At 46.7% G+C, this 24,107-nt stretch overlaps 1 protein-coding gene across 7 annotated transcripts in view; it reads right to left on the bottom strand.

The window, feature by feature from the left end:
* Positions 1-3,110: 3,110 nt before the first annotated feature.
* The window catches only part of LOC142771998 (uncharacterized), a 371,379-nt gene continuing 350,382 nt past the window's right edge, over positions 3,111-24,107 (bottom strand). For all 7 annotated transcript variants that reach the window (XR_012886228.1, XM_075874065.1, XM_075874063.1 and 4 more), the window contains one exon: positions 3,111-13,589. Coding sequence is in view for 6 of the 7 variants with exons in the window: in XM_075874065.1 (XP_075730180.1) it covers positions 10,519-11,796 (1,278 nt within the window). In the remaining variant the exon portion in view is untranslated. The remainder of the gene's footprint in view (positions 13,590-24,107) is intronic.

Raw genomic sequence — 24,107 nt, forward strand, 5'->3', positions numbered from 1 at the left:
TGCGCACGCGCACACACTTTTATTTCAACAACTTTGAAAATAGTGGTTACTAACTGTAATCACCTCAATGTGCACATCCAAGGGTCAGAAGGTTTAAAATCTAAGTCACATTGTAATATTGATGGTGGTGCATATCCTGTTGATTAGCCGTATACGCTCGGGATCTAAATCACGCTTTTAACGGCGTGCGGCTTTGGTGGTGACCGCGTGTTATTAGCAAACACATCGGACGTTATTTTTTCCAACGCATCACGCGCTTCAGAGACAGTGGCAGCCCTCGTCCCCGGACAGTAAAGTACATGCAACCGTAGCCATATAATCTCCGCTTTAAAAATCAGGACGGAAATATTTTTTCATTACTTCTCAGGAGTGAATTAGCCACCATTTCATAGTGGCGGAAACAGGCGAACGGCCGCACATCTTTCACAGGCACGCGATACCAGCCTGTAAAGAATGAAGTGTGAATTGACCAGAGTGTAAACACTTTTCGGGCGCCTCTGGCACTTTCACAAACTTTATGCGGGCATCATCGAATTGCCTTTAAAAGTACCCGTGTATTTAACTGCTACATTCCTGAAACAGTGGCGGAGACCCAGTTTTGAAGTGAAATACGCGAGGAAATAAACCAAGCCGCTGTGGGTAAATACCGGTTTCACCTGGTATCACAAATTCTTTAACGCAGAACGCCAGAAGACGTGAAAATACGCGTGAAACAGCCACAAACACTCCGTCCGCGAGAGATTTAGGCCGCAGCCGGCTGCGGCGGAGCGTCTGCTGCGGAGCAAGATGGAGCGGTGCCGCCATCTGGCGGCGGGCAGAGGAGTGGAGACACCGGCAGCAGGGGCGCTGGCGGAGAGTTTTACAACGGAAGCTATTCTAGTAACGTTGGCCTCAACAAGATCACTCGTAAGGACGTGTACCCACTACCGCGGGTAGATGACGCGATTGACAGCCTGCAAGGAGCAGAATTCTTTTCATCCCTTGATTTGCACTCAGGGTACTGGCAAGTACCTATGGCTGAGGACGCTCAACCGAAGACCGCTTTTATCACCCCCGACGGCTTGTACGAATTCAACGTCATGCCGTTTGGGCTGTGCAATGCGCCCACCACCTTTGAGCGCATGATGGATACTGTTCTGCATGACCTGAACTGGCACACGTGCCTGTGCTACCTCGATGACGTCGTCATTTTTACTCCACACGTCTCGACGCATCTTCAACGCCTACGGCATGTTTTAACGCGTCTGAGTGACGCCAGTCTGCAACTGAACTTAAAGAAGTGCCGATTTGCAGCTCGGCAGCTGACAATACTCGGCTACGTCGTGTCCAAGGACGGAATTCTCCCTGATCCAGCTAAGCTTCGGGCCGTGGCCGAGTTCCCCAAGCCGACATCCGTCAAGGAACTCCGCAGTTTCGTAGGGCTGTGTTCCTACTTTCGGCGCTTCATTCGAAACTTCGCGACTATGATATCGCCACTGACGAAGCTTTTCGGAAGTAACGGGCCTCTCCGTTCGTGGTCATCACAGTGCGAAGACGCTTTCACAACGCCCCGTCGTTTGTTGACGTCGCCTCCCATTTTTCGCCACTACGACCCTATACGGCCCCTACAGAGGTACACATGGATGCCAGTGGTGTCGGCCTTGGCGCTGTCCTTGCGCAGCGCAAACCAGGGTTCCCAGAATATGTCGTGGCGTATGCAAGCCGTACGCTTACTAAGGCCGAGACTAATTACACCGTCACCGAGAAGGAATGTTTGGCAATCGTCTGGGCCCTTAAAAAGTTCCGACCTTATTTGTATGGTCGCCCATTTGATGTCGTCACCGACCATCACGCACTATGCTGGTTGTCGTCATCGAAAGATCTCTCAGGCCGTCTCGCCCGGTGGGCACTTCGCCTGCAAGGCTACGACATCCGCGTGCTGTACCGCAATGGAAGGCAACATGCTGACACTGACGCCCTGTCGTGCTGTCTCTTGCCTGACGACAATGCCCACAACTCAGCGTCTCACCTTGCCATTTCTTCTATTAGCATTCATACCATTGATACTGAACAGTGCAAGGATCAATGGATCGCCTCACTGATAGATTTACTGGCTGATCCATCCACTCCATCCACTCGCGCGTTGCCTCGTCAAGCCCATCATTTTGCCGTTCGCGACGACCTCCTCCACAGGCGCAATTACAACGATGACGGCCGCCAGTGGCTACTAGTCATACCTGGCAGTATGCGCTCTGATATATGCGAGTTCTTTCATACCGATCCGCAATGTGCGCACTCAGGGGTATCGAAGACTTACCACCGCATTCGCCAACGGTACTTTTGGTGCGGCATGTACCGCTACGTGCAGAAATTCGTTCGCTCCTGCATAGATTGTCAGCGCCGAAAAGCTTCAACGCACCTGTCACCGGTAGGTCTGCAACCTCTACCTTGCCCAGCCAAGCCCTTTGGGCGCGTTGGCATCGATTTGTATGGGCCACTTCCATTGACGTCGGCTGGTAACCGCTGGGCCATTGTCGCTGTGGATCACCTCACGCGATACGCCGAAACGGCCGCTCTCCCCGCGGCTGCAGCGAGCGATGTGGCCTCCTTTCTGCTCCAACGATTCATTTTGCGACACGGTCCACCCCAGGAACTGCTCAGTGACTGAGGCCGCGTCTTCCTGTCTGAAGTCGTTGAAGCCATTCTTAAAGAGTGCAACGTTGTTCACAGCAAAACTGCTGCTTACCACCCACAGACGAATGGCCTCACCGAACGCTTCAACCGTACGCACAGCGACATGCTCTCCAAGTACGTCGCCGCTGATCACACAAATTGGGATTCCATTTTACCCTCCGTCACCTACGCATATAATACCGCCCCTCAGAGCAACACTGGCTTTTCGCCTTTCTTTTTATTATATGGAAGGCACCCGTCGCACACCATCGACACTATACTTCCGTACAAGCCAGATCCGTCCGAGTGGGTGCCTATTTCTGCTGCAGCCAAGCTTGCTGAAGAGTGTCGAGAGCTTGCAAAGACCTTTACTGCGCACGATCAAGAGCGGCAAAAAAGCATTCGCGCTGACGCCAGCACTACTGCGCCCACGTTCCTCCCTGGAGCGCTCGTCTGGCTCTCGATCCCTACCACCGCAACTGGCCTATCTTCAAAACTATTGCCCAAATACGAAGGCCCCTACCGTGTCGTCAAGTGCACTTCCTCTGTCAACTACTTCATTAAACCAATCGAACCATCTTCGGACATGCGCCGTCGAGGACGCGACATTGTTAACGTGGAGCGCCTCCAGGACTACCATGCCCCACTCAATGTAACCACCTATTAGGTCGCCAGGCGGCTCCCTTTTCGTACCCGGGGTAGTGGTGGCAAAGCCTTCGAACAGTGGGTCGTCCTCTCCAGTGCCTTCTAGTGGGTTGCCCTTTTCATAAGAAGAAGAGCAGCTCGTGCAGAGAGTTGGTCCCCGCATTGACTGTCGCTGTCGTGGATTATCGACGAGTGTATGCCATGAAACGTCTTAACAATGTTTAGAATAAATGAACCTAACAGCTTTACGCTGAATCATTTGCAGTCTATCAATATTAAATTTTGTGTACGCATCCCAGACAATGCTGGAGTATTCGAGTTTAGGCCAAATTAGTGATGTATAACCCGTTAACCTTGTACTAGAGGGTGCATCCTTTACTTTATGTCTGAGAAAACAAAGTTTTCTGAACCAAAAGTGACATATGTTGGTAATGTGCGCATTCCAATTAAGCTTGTTAGTTATTGTGATTGCCAGGTGCTTGTACTCCTTCACTTCTGAAAGCATTACGGAACCCAGCTTGTATCCAAAAGAAATTTTTTCAGATTTCTTTCTAGGTATAGACATATATACTGTTTCACTGACATTCAACTGCATGCTCGACCAATCATACCAGGAAAGAATACTTTGAAGATTATTGGCGAGTGATACTTTAAATTCATGTCTTTTGATTTTATTATAAAGTACACAATCATCCGCAAATAATCTAATTTTAAGGGAAATGAATTTCGTTGGTTATGTCCCTAATGAATATTAAGAATACTAAGGGGTCAAGGATACTGCCCTGAGGCACACCAGATAAGACTGGTAGCTTTTCAGATGAGTGGCCAATAATAAAAACGACCTGACTGCGGTTAAGTAGATAGGCAGCCACCCAATTAACTAAATAGGCAGGAAGAATAATCGATTCTAGTTTAGTAATAAGCTTGCTATGTAATACAAGATCGAACGCTTTCTTGAAACCTTGAAATATTAAATCAACCTGGCCTGATCCCTCAAGAACATTAGCGAAATCACTAACAACTGTTGGTAACTGTGTCGTAGTAGAGAAACTTTTGCGAAAGCCATGTTGACAGGACGACAGTATGCTGTTATCTTCTGAAAACTTATTAATTTTCTTAGCTATGATATGTTCAAGTAGTTTGCAACATGACGAGTTTAGTAATATAGGGCGATAATTTGTTAATCGTGTGGGGTCATCTTTTTTTAGTACGGCTACAACACGTGCCGAAAGCCATTCAGTAGGCAGTGAAGCTGAAGACAGGGACATTTGAAATATACGAGCTATGAAAGATGCTAGCGCTTGTGCATATCTTTTCAGAAAAAAATTAGGTATATTATCTGGACCTGGGGAAGATTTAGTTTTAAGGTTAAGTAGCGAAAAAAAACGACACCTGGCATAGATACAGCATCGAGAGCAGGGAAGTAAGGTCTACGGTTATGAAGTGTAGTAGCATCAAAACTAAAAACACTGTGGAAGTATTCATTAAAATATTGCGCAATGTTGTGCCTTTTGTTAACAATGATTCCCTCGTATACAATGTGGATAATTTCTTGGTTTTTTTCTTAGAAAGCCCCAAATTTTTGTAGCGCGGAGTGAATAAACTGAATAAACTCCGGTAGAGTATGCTGGAAGTACCAATGCTTAGCATGGCTCACTTTCAGATTTGTGTTATCTTGCATGTGTTGAAAAGCTTCACGTGAAGCACATCGCCATCTTAAGCGCTTAACTCTTCTTTTAAGTTGCAAGATATCTCTTGTCATCCAGGGAGTAGCTTAACATGTACGTTTAGTTTTGCTCGGGATTAAATTGTTGAGGCAACGATTGATAATTTTTTTCAAAATGGTTCGAAGGTGCAGTAATATCATGGCTTTGGAAAGTGTCAAGACATATTTCAAGATAATCTAAAACACTTTCATCATTGGCTCTAGAATAATCTTTAATAGTGATTGTGTTCTTTTTAACGATGTCACAAGGTTTCACTGAGCTCGTGAAATACACGAGTTGATGGTGCGAAATGCCATGTTCAACAGAGACAGAAAATTTTTCAATTGATCGACTTACAAAAAAAGACTGAGAATCGTTGCTGGCGTATCATGAATACGTGTCAATTGTTTGACAACTTGCTGCAAATTATGATAAAGCAAAATGTTACGTAGGTAGTTCACGTGCAAGTTGGATTCGACAAAGAAGGACGAGTTCTCCCAATCAATGCCTGGGAGACTAAAATCACCTATAAGCATCACATTGGTACTTTCAAAGGATGCATTGTGTTCGCAAAGGTCAGAAAGAAATTGGGCAGGTGAGTTAGGGGCTCGGTACACAGCAAACAACAAAGATGATTTAGCCCAGCATGTAAGTTTCAATGATACAGTTATTCGCTTGACGTAAGAAAACAGCAGATATGTTTTCTTTAACTGAAACTACAACTTCGCCCGCCCCCCTCGAAGACCTATCGCGACGAAAGGTCTGATAAGATGGAGAGAAAGAACTGTGTCATCAATATCGTCATGCAGCCACGTTTAAGTTAAAACAACTACGTGAGGCCTGTAACTCAAAATAATGACGATGATGGTGATATGTGGGGTTTAACGTCCCAAAACCACTATATGATTATGAGAGACGCCGTAGTGGAGGGCTCCGGAAATTTATACCACCTGGGGTGTAACTCAAAATAAGCGATTCAAGATTCTCAAAATTGTTAACAATGCTTCGAGCATTAATGTTTAGAACACACAATTCTTTAGTTGCTGAGGGTACGCGTCAGTCATTCCGCGAAGTGCCCTGGTCAACTTGAATTTGGATTCTTGAGTTTTTCTGTTCATCTCAAAAGTAAAGCTTATTGCCCACCCGAAAATTGTCAATAATTGAGGTAACTTTCCCCTGTTTTTTCTCAGTCCTTGCTTTGTTTCATAGTTGTCTTCTCTTTATTATTGTATTTCGGGAATAGTAATTCTGAATCAATATAGTGGAGCCTTTCAATTTATAAGCATTCTTCAGTACCAGCTGCTTTTCATTGTAGTCCTGGAAATATACTATGGCTATTTCTTTGTCTGCCCAGCCTTCCAAGTCGATATATTCTACGGATAGATTTACAATAAATGCCAATCTTTGCAACGAAAGTTTCTTCGAGAACTTTACTTTTAAGGACTGATTCCACGTCATTCAGGTCTTCAGATACACCGAATACCACCATATTCGATCGTCTGCTCCTATCCTCGAAGTCAGTCAGTTTTGCTTCAAGAGAATCAACAGTTTGTTCGAGGTCATCAACACGAGAAACTTTGTTTTCTAGCTCAGAAAGCCTGTCTCCAAGATCAGCCACCAGTCTTTCTGTGCTAGCCTGTTGTTCCTTAAGCGCCGTTATTTCCCTAGTCAGTTTACTTTGCCCTGTGAATACATCCTTGAGCATGGATTATACAGGGGAGTTACTGCTGCTGGAGGGGCCGGGATTTACCTCAACATCTCCGCACAGCGCGAGCAGGCACACACAAAACAAATTTTTGACAATAGCGATGCACTGTTAGGGCCACGGCAAGACCACAAGACCACGATAATCACCCTTAATTGTGCAACAGTAGTCACTGACCTACATGAAGCAGAGGAAAGGCTTATGAATCCACATGCTTGTTGATGGTCCGCCATGTCTACAAAAACTGAAGGCTTGGGGTTAATTCCTTATAAAGCAGCGTGCCGATGTCAGCTGATGAACAAGTGGCGCCTCAAAAAGAGAGTCATGAAGGAGGAAAGCGGCGTCATCACAAAGCAACGTACGCTGCACCAGCGTCACTGAAGAAAGCAATGCGATTAAGAGCCACCCTTCATAGTTAGCCAGATATGGCCGGCGCAATTCCGTGTTGATAGCTGGATGTGACTGCACAAAAGATGTGGCTAGACCAATGCATACCTGCATGAAGCTGAGGAAAGGCTTATGAATCGAAATGCTTGTTGATGGTCCGCTGTGCCCACAAAAACTGAAGGCCTGGAGTTGATTCTTTATGAAGTAGCGTTTCGACGTCACGTGGTGAACAAGTGGCACCTCAGGAAGAGAGTCGTGTAGGAGCAAAGCGGCGTCATCACAAAGCAACGCAGTCTGCACCAGCGTCACCGAAAAAACCGATGCGATTAGGGTCCACCATTCATAGTGAGACGTCCCCCGCTACGCCACCGATTACCAAAGAGAGGGAAGACCACTCAACCCCTTTGTCTATCCCGTTCCCTCTTGGCTATGTGTCTCAATCACTTCTCACATGCAGGGATTCGTGCTGGGGCCGGGAAGTAAGAGAAGCTACGACCTCTTTCTGTTTCCTGATTCATTTAATTTATTACTAACTGCAAACAACATATACTCGCGTACGTCAACCGCTGCAAAGAATTATAACACATGATTTAGACACTCGCGATGTTCGACACAGGGCAGGCACTTAAAGAAAGTAACAGCAACAATACAAGGGTATGTATATATAAAGAAAACACGAGACGACATAAATGATGAAGTTATCAATGAATAAAACCACGCAATGTCTCAACACGCCACCTCCCTTCCCTCAAAGCTAATTTAAATAAGGTGCATAAAGTCCGTCTCACGAGAGGTCCTTGTTGACGGGGGCCTCGGAGCTGGCTGTTCGAGTTAGGGCTCAAGGCTTCTTCCTGGGGTCATTGTCCAATTCGTCTGCGTCTTCATCTTCTTCGTAATTGTCGCCTTCGTCGTGCCTCTCAGTGATTTCCATCTTAGTCCTCTTTCGTAAGGCTCCATTCACTCGCCTCCTATCCCTAACTTTCATTCCACATCGTACCGTCCTTGCCCCAGTCATCATCTCATCGCTTCTCATCGCTATCTCTTCGCACCGTTATCTTCCTTTTCCATTCCGTCTCTATATCATCTCGAGCTCATCGCATCGTATCTCTGACCCTCCTCGTATTGTCTCGTAGTCCCTTTTTGTAGGACCAAATTCCCCCCTCTGCGGCACCTAACCAATTGCCACTGTTGACACGACACATTTCTCTGTCAGTAGGAATGTATCATCTTCGACGGCCGCCCCCGCGGCGCACACCAGTAGAAAACCCTCTCCCAAACAAAGCCGAGCAAGTAACAATGTTCAAACTCAAGCCCCAGGGAGAGAGATGGGCGAGCCGTCCGAAGACACGTGAATTACGGGCAAACAATGGTCCCTATGCTTCCGATAAAGTGCGTCGTCTGTAATGGCCAACGTCCGGAGTTTGCAGTGTTGTGCCAAAATGTTTTCGGCCGAACCAATTGCCCCGGTTTCTGGTACTTGATGAGCCGATGTCCAGGACGAGTCTCGACGTCTCCATGCAGCTCGGTGTTTCTCGCGAAGTTATCCGCAGCCGCTTCCTCGTCATTCAACGCCGCGGGTGGCCATCCGCGCAGAACGCAGTAATGAGCCCTGGAGCCACGAAGGCTGACGGAAAGTCGGGCCGGACCCGGCACAGGCACCGCAGCAGGGTCGCATTCCCCGAACCAACAAAAAGTGCTCTGCTGCTCCCCCATGCCACAAATCTGAGGGGAGCGCGCGGATTATTGCCACCGTACATTGTCACACTGCCTGTAGACCACAAGGCGCCGCCCGGTCCTCGTGTTTGCGCGGGGGGGGGGGGGGCGTAAGAACAGTTGAAATAATCCTTCCAGGTACGCCACTCTGCAATGCCCATTCGTTACACCGAAGGTGCATCTCCTTTTTTTATGCGTTGGTTTAAGAAACGAGCGAAAACATCTTGAAAGGACCGGGATTCAGTCCGTATTTGCAGAGACGTCACAATCCCTTCATCTTGCAGAAGAATTTTCCCAGCGGGGAAATTCAAACACGAGAAATGCGGGCGCATAGCGCCTTCGGTTTGTGCAGCGAAATTGAGATATTGCGGCAGTCTTAGGAATACGGTATGCGAACACCGCACACTTGTGATTCAGCCTTGTCATAAGCGCTTCGCTGAGAGGAACCAATCTGTGATTGTCGCTGAATCATCACCCACCACGAAGCAGTTTGATTTTCGTGTTTCTACCGCGCACAACACACTTGAAACCTTCAGAATCACCGCAGAAACTCGTGGATGATGCGTGGACAAAACGCACACTGGTCACAGCTGCTTGTCGGATTGTTTGGCACGCAGCGTTCAGTCATGTGCGCGGAAGGTTCACTACCATGCGAGTACATCACACACTTCGCCTGCAGGGTCCACTCTCGGCACAATCGAACAGAGGATACACACATTTCAGTACGCTTTCATTCCACACATGCACAAAATTTTAATATCTCATCGAATATCTCAAACCAGACGAAAAGCGGGAGTTCGGGAGAACATAGGTCATACGGGCAGCAATACTGAATCACCCTCGCATACCATCTCCTGCCCGGCCTCTGCTGCACCTGTCGGTGAGGGAAAGGGATCTTCAACACGAATTGCGTGTTCGGATTGGCTGAGAACGTAGCGTATTTGCGGTCCAATGCAACTGTGACATTGGGCATGGTACATCAATACCGATCACGACGCTCCCAGGCTCCTAACGAGGTGCGGCACTTCCGTGCGGGGAGACACCATGAACCCATTTCAATTTGAACTTTCTAAACTTTCTCGTTTCTTAAAACAGTCCCTTTTTTCACCTTCCTCTCCGACAAGTGGCGAGATCTCGGTAACCCCACATTCACTGACTATATGTTCTTCCCGCATCATTATGTGTTAATCGATTTCAGGTGGAACCACTCGCTCAGTGATCAACGTCAGATGCCGCAAACAACACAAAACCACAATAACCGAGCGAACTACCTGCCTCATTTCAAAACACAATCAACAAAAAAAAACAAGTGTACAAGCCAAAGCAAATCAAAAAAAAATTAAACTTCGATACAAGGTCTCCACTAAAGTAACAAGCACAATGACTGAGCAGAAATCTTAGAACATAAAATGACATACAACATTGCGGACTCTTATGACCCTAGCCGATCCCCGAGCGCTCAGCGTCTACCCGTATGCAGACCTCTTCCCCGACTCCGAGTCCCGGACCCTCGTTCGATGGTCCGAACTTTCACCTACTCAACTTAGTCACGGAGTGGGGCATGTGCGAAGCTATCTTATAAGATCACCGCTGCGCATGCCCGGGCTTGGTGCGCTGTACATCGATGCGCTGCAGTTCCTCTTTGGCCCCACAAAAAACCACCCCATTGCGATCTAGGCATTCCTCAATCTCATCTACTCTCTCTAACGTTCAGTCTACCATCGTGTCAGCCAAGACTCCGACAACTGCATCCTCAGAGAACCCATTCTCATCCAACTCCATATCTGCTACTCCTACTGGTAATGCCTCATCGTCTCGTGGGACCTTCGAGGTAGAAACCGGAGCTAAACCGTTTGTATCTGCTCCAGCAACCTCGACAGCTTTTGTTTCACCCAGTGGCACCGGCGTGCGAGCGTTTCCCCCAAACACACACTCGCTGAATGGCGGAACATCCTCCTCGATCACGGAAATTACATTAACCACATGCACACACGGTGAACCGCGACTCGTTTTTACGGAGCTTCTTTCCTCGCTAATATTTACGGTCGTGATTGACCTCAGCGCGTCACCGACATGAGGAGGAGTTGCGTCTAGGTTTTCAGATTCGAATTTTGTCATTATCTCCTTGTCGTTGTGAATGCGGCCGCCACCCGTCGAATTCCACTTTCGTCGCTGGTACCGATAGCATTCTCGCCAAAAGTGTCCAAACCTGCCACAGTGACAGCACCCGCCGGCATAAGGGAGCTGCTTCAGGAATTCCTGCCAATTCTGTTTCACCTTATTGCGTACTGCCAAGCTCTCCACAAGTTTTTCGAGGCGGTCAAGGCGGCTATGCATCTCATTAACATCCGTGTTCTCTTCTACGCATCGAACGGGTAATGAATGGCTCCTCGACACTTTCTCATTCTGTTCCTCCTTGACCGCTATGGCAATGGCCTCGTCAAACGTTTTCGGGTCTCGAAAGAGAACAAATCTGCGGACCGGATCCCTCAGGCCCAATAAATATTGCGAGAGCAAATGTTCGGCTAGAATTTCGCGGTGCAGTGAAGCTTTAACCGGATCCTCACTATCGGAGCTCACCAGGGTGGCGGTCCCGAGCATGCGCAAGCGACTCGCAAATGACCGCACCTCCTCATCTGCCCTCTGCCTTGCGTTTGAAAACTGTTCCGTTTTAAAGATAAGTGGCTCCGTATCGAACCTCTTGAGAGCCAAATATATGAACTCCGAAAAAGTTGCAGCCGCAGCGACGCCATCATCCCACCACGCAAAATTGTGCGCCGTGCCTGCCATGTTGCATCGTGCTATGCAGACCAGCTCATTATCACGCCATCCACCCAAGTGACCAACCTGCTCCAAAATTTTCAAGAAGACCCCAACATCCGGACCCGTATCACCTCCCGTAAACGATGGAACCATGCCCGCTAAGATTAACGTGCTGATTTCTAGTGGGTCGTCTCTGTCGGTCATCTTGGTAGCCTGTTCATTCATTTTGCCGCCTCTCCTTCCCTAGTACGAGGGTGAAATCTGGCACCGTTGCCCCAGCAGTAATCTCACCGCAGCCAACACTTGAGACGTCCCCCGCTACGCCAGCGATTACCAAAGAGAGGGAAGACCACTCAACCCCTTTCTCTATCCGATTCCCTCTTGGCTATGTCTCAATCACTTGTCACATACAGGGATTCGTGCTGGGGCCGGGAAGTAAGAGAATCTACGACCTGTTTCTGTTTACTGATTCATTTAATTTATTACAACTGCAAACATCGTATACCCGCGTACGTCAACCTCTACAAAGAATTATAACACATGATTTAGACACTCGTGACGTTCGACACAGGGCAGGCACATAACGAAAGTAACTCCAACAATACAAGGGTATGCATATATAAAGAAAACAAACGACGACACAAATGATGAAGTTATCAATGAATGAAACCACGCAATGTCTCAACACGCCACTTCCCTTCCCGCAAAGCTAATCTAAATAAGGTGCATAAAGTCCTTCTCACGAAAGGTTCATGTTGACGGGGTCCTCGGAGCTGGCTGTTCGAGTCGGGGCTCAGGGCTTCTTCCTGGGGTCATTGTCCAATTCGTCTGCGTCTTCATCGTCTTCGTAATCGTCGCCTTCGTCGTGCCTCTCAGTGATTTCCATCTTAGTCCTCTTTCGTAAGGCTCCATTCACTCGCCTCCTATCCCTAACTTTCATTCCTCATCGTACCGTCCTTGCCCCAGTCATCATCTCATCGCTTCTCATCGCTATCTCTTCGCACCGTTATCTTCCTTTTCCATTCCGTCTCTATATCCTCTCGAGCTCATCGCATCGTATCTCTGACACTCCTCGTATCGTCTCGTAGTCCCTTTTTGTAGGACCCGATTCCCCCTCTCTGCGGCACCTAACCAATTGCCACTGTTGACACGACACATTTCTCTGTCAGTAGGAATGTATCATCTTCGACGGCCGCCCCCGCGGCCCACACCAGTAAAAAACCCTCTCCCAAACAAAGCCGAGCAAGTAACAATGTTCAAACTCAAGCCCCAGGGAGAGAGATGGGCGAGCCGTCCGAAGACACGTGAATTACGGGCAAACAATGGTCCCTATGCTTCCGATAAAGTGCGTCGTCTGTAATGGCCAACTTCCGGAGTTTGCAGTGTTGTGCCAAAATGTTTTCGGCCGAACCAATTGCCCCGGTTTCTGGTACTTGATGAGCCGATGTCCAGGACGAATCTCGACGTCTCCATGCAGCTCGGTGTCTCTCGCGAAGTTATCCGCAGCCGCTTCCTCGTCATTCAACGCCGCGGGTGGCCATCCGCGCAGAACGCAGAAAGCTCTGGAGCGACGGAGGCTGACGGAAACTCAGGCCAGACCCGGCACAGGCACTGCAGCAGGGTCGCATTCCCCGAACCAACAAAAGGTGCTCTGCTGCTCCCCCATGCCACAAATCTGAAGGGTGCGCGCAGATGATTGCCACCGTACACTGTCACACTGCCTGTAGACCACAAGGCGCCGCCCGGTCCTCTTGTTTGCGCGGGGGGAGGGGGGGGCGTGAGAACAGCAGAAATAATCCTTCTAGGTACTCCACTCCGGAATGCCCATTCGTTACACCGAAGGTTCATTTGCTTTTTTAATGTGCGGGTTTAAGGAACGAGCGAAAACATCTTGAAAAGACTGGGGTTCAGTCCGTGTTTGCGGGGACGTCACAATAGTTAGCCAGATGTGGCTGGCACAATCCCGTGTCCATAGCTGAATGCGACCACACAGTAGATGCGGCTAGACCAATGCATACCTGCAAGAAGCACAGGAAAGGCTTATCAATCCACATGCGTGTTGATGGTCTGCCGTGCCGACGAAAATGTCTGCTAAAGGAGCTATTTAACGCTCTCGCGTTCAAATGTAAAGGCACACAGCTGCTTCAACAAAGTGGTATGTGCAACTTAAACTTCTTGAGTCCTATAAAACTGGCGTAATCAACAAAAAATGTATTTAAAAATCGCACCAATCCTACCGCAAACAAGTTCCACTAAAAAGAAATAAAACCGAGAGACTTAGCCGAACAAACGACTGCGAAGCAAAGGTGGTGTTATGCCAGAAGCAAGGTCCTCGTTCGGGAGCGCTTGTTCCGACGAGAACCTGCACCGCTCCAACGAACTCTCCCTCCTCCCAGCGCCACCTTATACGCAAACGGCGGCGAGCCACCGTGCAGTTCCGCGCAAAGCGTCGCTTCTTTTGCCGAGCTACTGTGCCGTTCCTGGAAAGCTTCACCTTTTCCGTCTTGCACCGGAGAACTGGTCTCGCAGAAGAGTCGAAAACATTCTTTAAGGCCGTGTCGGCCCCATGTTTAAAGGATTTGGCCCCAGGCGACATCGTCGTGCTGGCCGACTCTGTACAAACGACAACCTGCTATAGTAAACACTGCTTCTTGTTGCTGTTTTCACTACGATTGCTGCCCTATTTCGCCTCCGAGCGAAGGCTTCAGCGAAGTCCGTCCGTCTGCTTGCCATTCTTTGCCACCGCTACCATCGCAACAAACAGGATATTCTAACAGTGGTGGCAGTGCTGGGATGCCATCGAACCCCGACTTCGTAACAGTAGTGGCAGCTTTGGGATGCCATCGAACACGAATTTCTAACAGAAGTGGCCGCCGTGGGATGCCATCATAACCCTGAGTTTATAACAGTGGTGGCAGCGGTGGTTTGCCATTGAACCCCGACTTCGTAACAGTGGTGGCAGCAGTGGGATTCGGAGTGACTACTGGTAAACAGCGCGGGGATCCGCCACAACTGGTGGCAGTGGTGGGATACGATATCCTACGCTTGGCAAGCCTGATCAGATATCTGTGCACGAGTACGACCACCGTGATAGCGTTTGGCTACGCTGAGATACGCTACCCCTGTCCTCAACGCTTTGCTGCTCTGAGACCTGCTAACCCCATCTCAGTGGCTTGGAGTTGCAGTGGATTCCTGCAGGCATGAGGACACCCACGACACTGTTGACGGCAGTCAGGAGTTGGACCATCGTCGGCTACTTTGGTTAGGTGAGTGCCCAACGCTTACTACTCATTTCGCCAGACCTCTCTAGCACAGGCAAATGTTAGAAGAGTGTTTTGTCTTTTTCGTTTGCTTTAGTTCAATATTCTCCTACTTTAAACCACAAGATTAGTTTTAGAGTACGGTGAATATGATAATAGAGCATCACGAGGGACGAGATCGCGATGGAACAGTATCTTGTGCAGGACCTTCTGGAAATTTCTGTAGCCGTGGGGATTTCCGCCGGGTCCACTAAAACAATGGAAGCAATTCTCGAGGTGATGCGGGCAGAGAGTGTGACGACATAGGAAGCTGACGAGTTGTGGGAGCTCATTTGTGAGCAAAAGTATAAGGCCGAGAAAAGCCGTGAAGAGCTAAAACTTCAAAGGCACTAACAATAGAAGGCTGAGGAGAGTCGAAAAAGGAGAGAGCATGCTCTCAGAATGAAAGAGCTTGATCGTAAAATTGAAGCTATTAAGTGGCAGCGAGCACCATATCGGTTGAACTTTTCAGAATGGACGAGAACATCGTGTCTTTACACATTAATTTTGTAAAGGTCTGCGACGATGCAGGTGTTGAGCGAGACTTAAGGTCAGAGAAGCTTCCCATGTTGCTTCCGTGCAAAGTCGCAAGCATTTTGGAGCGCTTATCCACTGAGGAAGCGCATGCATTTTATAGGGTTAAACACGCTGTGTTCCGACACTTTGCTGTTCTGAGTGCTGCCAACTGCGAAAGTCGAGCATACAAGTACAGCACTGGAGCGCGCAGCGAAGCACTAGAAATTGAGGCCCAACGCAAAGTGCAGGACGCCGACGTGCGTCCGAGAGAGCGAGATGAGGCGCGACGTAAGGAAGGTAATGGAGGTGAAATCACGTGAAAATAAAGCTCCCCGAAGAGCGCTAGAAGTAGAAGCGCGTAAAGATAAGGCATACCGAAAAGATATGGAGGCTGTGGCCTGTCGCAAAGTACAAAACGACGAAGTGCGTCGGTCAGAGCCTGACGCTTAAGTGCATCGCGAGGAGTTAGGGGGCGAGGTCCATCGCGTAGCTAAGGACGCCAAGGTGCATGATGAAGCGCTAGAGGTGGAGCCGCTGTGCAGCGCACGGGATCAGGTTGAATCACGTCAACGAGAGCATGAGGCCGACTTTGAAGGCCAGAAAAAAGGGCTATCCACGACAGCGATAGACCCCCACAAATCGAAAGCTCTGTAGGCGCGTTTGTTAGCCTTAAAGTCATCGGGACTCCTGTTCTGTCACAGGCAAAGACAGCTAGCAACGGGCCCGAGGAAGTGCTAGCTAACAAATTGGAAGCTTCGGCTCCACACAAAGAAGGCAGCACACTTGTGGGTAAGTGTGTAGAGGCTGCTAGTATTGGGAGAAGCTGCAGAAAGAGGCGCTGCCATAAGCGTAACGCGGTAAAGACGACTGACGCCAATCACACTAAAGCCGCCGTTAAATGCTGTGACGTCTTCATTCGAGGCGCCAGGTTTAGGACTAGGCTAGGGTCGCGAAAACGCTCTCTGGGAAATGTTTTGATCTCAGACCATCACTGAGATTGAGATCAGGCGGGAAGTCCGTTAAGAAAAACCGAGTTTTAGGGAAATTCGGACGCCAAGATCATCGCCAGGTCTCATCTTTTTTGCTGCCGCGTAGAAGCAATCACGTGGGGAAGCATAGCGTATGCCTGAGCTGTAACAAAGGTTGTCGTTCCCCACCGTGGCGAGAGGGTGACGGGTCGAACGGGTGGGGTAAGCGATGCAGCCAAAATGCGCCTTTCTTCGAGTTCAGTGGCCGAGTGTCAAAAGTCGCTGCTACTGAGTTCGGTAGACAGGTTGGTTTGTCATACCTTTGTCCAGACCACAACCCTCGTAACGTATTGAGTGCACGACTCTCCAGAGTTCACCTGAGAGAGTGCAGTCTTGCCATTACTAAGAATGAATGTTGTGTTTAGTTTTGAGAAAAACTTTTTCTAGTTTTGTCGTTTGCCGATGAACAAGGAATGTGTTTCAGTTTTTGTAAGTTTTACTTTCCTTATCATCGGAGGAGCTGACATTGATTTGTTTGTATGATTAATTTTGTTTTCATAATACTTCAAAAGGTTACAGTCAGTGTGTTTTATTTTAACAAAGAAGGCTGAGTAAAAGCCCCTGTATAAAGTACCTTCTGTGTTTTGCATTACGTGTTAGTATGTACGCAAATGTAGGTTAACTTTTCAACTTATTTTGTGTAACGCGCGCAAGTTTAAATTTTAGTGTTACTTTCTTACCTTTTCAAGCGTGTTATCTCTTGTTGTGATGATCACTGGCTGTGCGCATTGAAGTGAGAGCTTGTAGAAGGATTAACTTCGTTGAGTTAAGCAGTCTGACGCTTGCGAGCGACACCAATGTGCGTGATTCAGAACTGCTTGGTATCTAAATTGTAGTTTCGGGGCCAAATTGAGTTAACCTCAAGATCTTCGATGGTCCCCAATCTGCCTAAATCACAATTGAGAATCACTTGAAAAAAACTTCTGTTTCATTTAACAGTGTCATGCATTGACACTCTGCTAAAGGTGTGTCCACAATTTGTATTCCTCCTGAGATACGTTTCTCCTGATGCTACTATTCAGCTCAGCTTAATCTCGACTAAATATTTTTGTTTCTGCTGGTCTGGCGATTCGATCAGCATTTGGAGAGCCCTTGATTTGGCCAAAGCGTTTCAGCTTTGTGCTGACTCCATCGTTTGAGTGATACCCTGCAGGGCTATGAAAGCCATCACGGGCGGAGAAAGAAGAACAGCTACAATTCTCAACGGTCTACTAGCATCCCTCCTTCCAAGCCGCGCTAAACGGCTCAAAACGGATAACCAGCGCAGCTCCGGTGAACTCTTCCCCCTCCCAGCGCCACCTTCTACGCAGACGGCGGCGAGCCACTGTGCATTTCCGCGCAAAGCGTCGCCTCTTCCGCCGAGCCCCAGCTCTGTTCTGGAAAAGCTTCACCTTCTCCGCCAGGCATCGGGGAATTGGTCTAATAATAATATAATAATAATACTTCACTCTGGGATGTGTACACAACAGTTACATGCCACCGAGATGAGGCAAAAGGGAACAGACGAAACTGTTTCCTGACTAGGCCTACATCCCGGCTCGTAAAAAAAAGGAGTGAGACATATACTCGTGTAAACAGTTTCGTGAACAAAAAAAAAAACAAGGACAGTGGTGAGGAAAGCGAAAAACATCCAGTACAGCACACTTCATCAGCATCACTGTAGAGAAGTCATGGAATTTCAAGTAATTTCGCTATAGAAGTACGAAAACCTAAAAACACCATTTCATGTTGATATGTCCATCCGAATAAAGTTGTGAATAGATTTAATGAATGAAGAGGTGCAATAGTATCCATCATAATTCAGAATTCAAGTGGAGCTAACCATGTGCGTAGCTTAACAATTGAAATGCAGTGAAGTACAACCTGGTGAACGAAAGTATGCATCGCAAGTGGCAAAACATATTGTATCAAGCACTTCATCCTGGATCGAAGAGTAATCTAACTTTCTTTTTAAAATGATAAACAGATCTGCTTATCTGTGATAATTCTACTACAGAAGGAAAACTGTTACATATATTAAAACTGCTACAGTATTTGATGGTCAAGTGTTTGGGTACCATAATTTGTTCTAGATCGTGCTGAAACAAGTGACGTCCTTCGTAACTTATATTCAATGTGACGAGTGAGGTACATATTGCTGAATGAAGCAAAATCTTGTTTTATACGATTATAAATAATAACCATCATTTTAAGTTTGTAGCATTCAGTGAAACACAATACACGAAAAACAGAAAATAAATTGCTATGTCTATGTCTATCTGGCCTTTTAATAATTAGCTGCAATGCTTTTTGTTGCATGGTAATTAATTTTTGTGCATTGGTGCTATTACATGTGCCCCAAACTAAGTTGCAGTATGTGAGGTGCGAATGAACGAGAAAAAAGTATAGCTGCTTCGCCACCGAATGTGGAAGAAGATGGTTAATACGGCTTATAACACCAATGGATCGAGCCATTATCAGTTTTACATGACTCACGTGATCAGACCAGCTCAAGTCATTGCGGAAGTGTACGCCCAGAAACTTGCAGCTACTGGTACATGTTATTTCTGAATTACCAAAATAGAGTTTTGGGTTGTGGTGTATTGCTTTGTTTTTAGCACGGAATAAAATGAAATTAGTTTTTTTCACCATTCATCATCATCATCATCAGCCTGGCTACGTTCACTGCAGGACAAAGGCCTCTCCCATGTTCCGCCAGTTAACCCGGTCCTGTGCTTGCTGCTGCCAATTTATACCCGCAAACTTGTTAATTTCATCTGCCCACCTAACCTTCTGTCTCCCCCTAACACGCTTTCCTTCTTTGGGAATCCAGTTAGTTACTCTTAATGACCAGCGGTTATCCTGTCTACGCGCTACATGTCCGGCCCAGGTCCATTTTCTCTTCTTTATTTCAACTATGATATCCTTAACCCCCGTTTGTCCCCTAATCCACTTCGCTCTCTTCTTGTCTCTCAAGGTTACACTTACCATTTTTCTTTCCATTGCTCGCTGCGTCGTCCTCAATTTAAGCTGAACCCTCTTTGTGAGTCTCCAGGTTTCTGCTCCGTAGCTAAGTACCGGCAAGATACAGCTGTCATATACCTTCCTCTTAAGGGATAATGGCAATCTACCTGTCATAATTTGAGAGTGCTTGCCGAATGTGCTCCACCCCATTCTTATTCTTCTAGTTACTTCAATCTCGTGGTTAGGCTCCGCGCTTATTACCTGCCCTAAGTAGACATAGTCCTTTACAACTTCAAGTGCACTATTACCTATCTTTAAGCGCTGTTCCTCTCCGAGGTTGTTGTACATTACTTTTGTTTTCTGCAGAATAATTATAAGACCCACTTTCTGCTCTCCTTGTGTAACTCTGTAATCATGAGTTGCAATTCGTCCCCTGAGTTACTCAACAATGCAATGTCATCGGCGAAGCGCAGGTTATTAAGGTATTCTCCATGAACTCTTATCCCTAGCTGTTCCCATTCTAGGCTTCTGAAAACCTCCTGTAAGCACGCGGTAAATAGCATTGGGGAGATTGTGTCCCCCTGCCTTACACCCTTCTTGATTGGTATTCTGTTGCTTTCTTTATGAAGCACTATGGTAGCAGTTGATCCCATGTAGATTTCTTCCAGAATGTTTATATATACTTCATCTACGCCCTGATTCCGCAGTGTCTGCATGACGGCTGATACTTCTACTGAATCAAACGCCTTCTCGTAATCTATGAAGGCTATGTATACTTGTTGGTTATACTCTGAGCATATCTCTATTACTTGATTGATAGTATGAATGGGGTCAATTGTTGAGTAGCCTGTTCGAAATCCTGCTTGTTCCTTTGGTTGACTGAATTCTAATGTTTTCTTTACTCTGTTAGCAATTACCTTTGTAAATAGCTTGTATACTACAGAGAGCAAGCTGATCGGCCTGTAATTCTTCAAGTCCCTGTCATCTCCTTTCTTATGTATTAAGATGATGTTAGCGTTCTTCCAAGACTCTGGTACTCTTCCCGTCAGGAGACACCTCGTAAACAGGGTAGCTAGTTTTTCTAACACAATCTGTCCTCCATCTTTCAGCAGATCTTATGTTACCTGATCCTCACCAGCAGCTTTGCCTCTTTGCATGCTCTCCAGAGCTTTTCTGACTTCTTCTATCATTACTGGTGGGGTGTCATCTGGGTTACTGCTAATTGTTATAGTATTAAGGTCGTGGTTGTCGCGGCTACTGTACAGATTTCTGTAAAACTCCTCCGCTATTTTAACTATCCTATTCATATTGGTAGTTATTTTGCCTTCTTTGTCCCTTAGTGCTTATATCCGACTTTTGCCTATCCCAAGTTTCCTCTTCACTGCTTTGAAGCTTCCTCCGTTTTTCAGAGCGTGTTCAATTCTCTCCATGTTATACCTTCTCACATCGCATACTTTACGTCTATTAATCAACTTCGAAAGCTCTGCCAGTTCTATTTCATCTGTTGTACTTGACACTTCCATGATTTGACGCTTCTTAATTAGGTTCTTCGTTTCCTGGGAAAGCTTGCCAGTGTCCTGTCTATCTACCCTGCCTCCAACTTCCACTGCACTCTCCGTAATGATACTCGTCAGATTATCATTCATTGTATCTACGCTAAGGTTGGTTTCCTCACTAAGAGCCAAGTACCTGTTCTGCAGCGACACTCTGAATTCCTGCACTTTCCCTCTCAGTGCTAGCTCATTGATTGGTTCTTGCGTATCAGTTTCTGTCGTTCCTTTTTCAAATCTAGGCGAATTCGAGACCGTACCATTCTATGGTCACTGCATCGTACCTTGCCAACCACTTCGACATCCTGCATGATTCCTGGGTGTGCAGTCATTATAAAGTCTTATTCGTTCTTATTTTCGGCATTAGGGCTCCTCCACGTCCACTTGCGGTTTTCTCGTTTTCGGTAGAAAGTAATCAAAATCCGCAAATTATTGCGTTCTGCGAATTCTGCTAGTAGCTCTCCTCTGGCGTTTCTAGTGCCGATGCCATAATCTCCTACTGCCTGGTCACCAGCCTGCTTCTTTCCTACCTTCGCATTAAAGTCGCCCATCACTATAGTATACTGTGTTTTTACCTTACTCATTGCCGATTCCACGTCTTCATAGAAGCTTTCAACTGAAGCGTCATCATGGCTGGATGTAGGCGCGTAAGCCTGTACTACCTTCATCTTGTATCTTTTATTCAGTTTAATTACAATACCTACCACCCTTTCATTAATGCTATAATATTCCTCTATGTTGCCCCCTATGTTTCTGTGAATTAGGAATCCCACTCCCAGTTTTCTTCTGTCTGCCAAGCCCCGGTAGCAAAGGACGTGCCCATTCTGTAGCACCGTATAGGCCTCATCTGTCCTCCTAACCACACTGAGCCCTATTATATCCCATTTAACACCCTCTAGCTCCTCGAATAGTACAGCTAGACTTCCCTCACTAGATAAGGTTCTAGCGTAAAATGTTGCCAAGTTAAGGTTCCAATGGCGGCCTGTAGTCCAGAGATTTTTAGCACCCTCTGCTGCGTTGCAGATCTGACCACCGCCGTAGTCAGTTGCTTCGCAGCTGCTGAGGACTGAGGGCCATGAGTTATTTGGCGTATGCATGTGGGAGGTAGTGGCCATATACTGCACCAGGGTGGCCAATCCTTCCCTGGTGAGGGAGTGCGTTCTCGGCGGTGATTACCGGTGAGGCTGCACCTCAGGCCTCTTAGTGCAGTTCCATCAACGCGCGTTTTTTTTCCTCCCCGGCTGGGAACTGCTCGGTACCGGGCACGTGGCCCGACTGTTGTTGTTTTCACAGATTCACACTGTTTTTCGCTCCTGAAATTTAAAATTTGCGTTTGTAATAGCAGTATTTGTAGCGGTTGAACTCGTTGTATCTTCACAAACAAATAGACACCACTCTGACTCTCCTTGGACCAAAATTGCTAAAGTTATAGGTAGATATGTGCAGAGCTCACTTACCCGTGCTGCTGAAGCGGCCGCTCCCGCTCCCGCAGTTGGAATAATCTGTGATTATTGGCTAAGAGGTGGAGGAGCAGTTCCGGTGGGCTTAATTCGCTGTGGAAGCTGTTTCGCCAAACCCAGCTCAATCAGTAACAGCAGTCCGGCAACACTGAGTGTGTCTTCTGAATAAGTCTCTTTTGACGCTCTCAGTTGAATTGGGCGCTCGCGGTTTTTTCTACGGCTATCTCCAGGTTTTAATGACTCAATTGAGACCTGATTTGTCGTCCTGGGGTGTGTAAAAGCCGAGATATGACTCGTTGTTCTCAAAGTGGCTTGGTCCCACACAAGATGGCGGCCCCATATTTCACATTTAACCTCAGCTGATTTACCCTCAGCCATCCCTCTAATTCTTCAAGCCAAATATTCGCTCTCTGCTCAAGTTCTTTTAGGTTGGGACCAGAAAAGAAGATGTTAGTGTCATCGGCATATAGGATAATGTTCGAAGATGAAGGAATGTTTACAATACCATTTATGTACAAAGTAAATAGAAGGGGTCCTATTATTGATCCCTGAGGTACTCCATATTTTGTTGTTCCGTTGTTAGAGCGAGTGTCGTTATGTAGCTTTGTGTATTGTTGACGTGAAGTCAGGTAGCTTTTCATAAGGCTTCTTGCAATGCCACGAATTCCATAAATTTCTAGTTTTGATAAGAGAATGTCATGTTGAACCGAATCAAACGCTTTACTGAAGTCGAGAAATAGTCCGATAGTAAAGTGTTTAATTTCAATGTTTTGAATTAAGACATTTTTGAGATAAAGCAATGCGGTTTCAGTCGATTTCCCAGGTTGAAAACCGTATTGATGATCTCTTATCACATTATTTGCGGAAAGGAAGCCAAAGAGTTGTGTATAATTTTTTCACCAACCTTAGAAAAAATTGGCAGAACTGAAAATTGGCCGGTAATTACCGAATTCTGTTTTATTCCCACGTTTAAAGACATCAGTAACACGTGCTATCTTTAATCTATCTGGGAACATGCCAGTAGCCAACATCTGATTGAATATATAGGTCAGTGGTTCTATAAGGCAACTAATGGAATTAATAATTGGCAATGGTGAGATGTCATCATCACCAGGAGCACAAGTATTTTTTAGAGAATTAATAATGGTTGTGATTTCAGCTTCTGTTGTTGGCGTCAGAAATATCGAGTCATAGTTAGGAATCTGAATGCATGACGTAAGAGAGGTATTATTAGGCAAGAGAATTGAGCCGGCATATTTACCAGCTTCCAAGAAGTGTTCATTGAATTTTTCGGCTAATGCAACACCCTCATAGATAATACCCTTAACCAGCATTTCGACGGGTGTTGTGTTAGCGTTGTTGCCGATGAGAGTTTTAGTTCCTTCCCAGATCTGCTTAGGATTGTTACCTATGTTTAAAAACTTTTTTCTGTAAAATGACGACTTTGCTTTTTTAGATCAGCGTTTAGCACATTACGAAACTTTTTGTATTCAACTAATATCTCAGAACTTTAAGGAAGTACTGTACAAGCACCAGTTTGAGAACCTTTCAAAAATCACTGCCTTCGAAGACATACCAGTGTATATTACACCTCACCGATCACTAAACGCTGTCCGAGGCGTCACTTCTGAAGAGGACCTCAAATATGTAAGTGAAGAAGAACTCCTGGATAGACTGAAGGACTAAAATGTCACAAATGTGTATAGAATAAAAATCAAACGAGAAAAAAAGAAATACGAA

This window comes from Rhipicephalus microplus, chromosome 9, assembly GCF_043290135.1.
Source record: "Rhipicephalus microplus isolate Deutch F79 chromosome 9, USDA_Rmic, whole genome shotgun sequence".
Taxonomy (NCBI): Eukaryota; Metazoa; Arthropoda; class Arachnida; order Ixodida; family Ixodidae; genus Rhipicephalus; species Rhipicephalus microplus.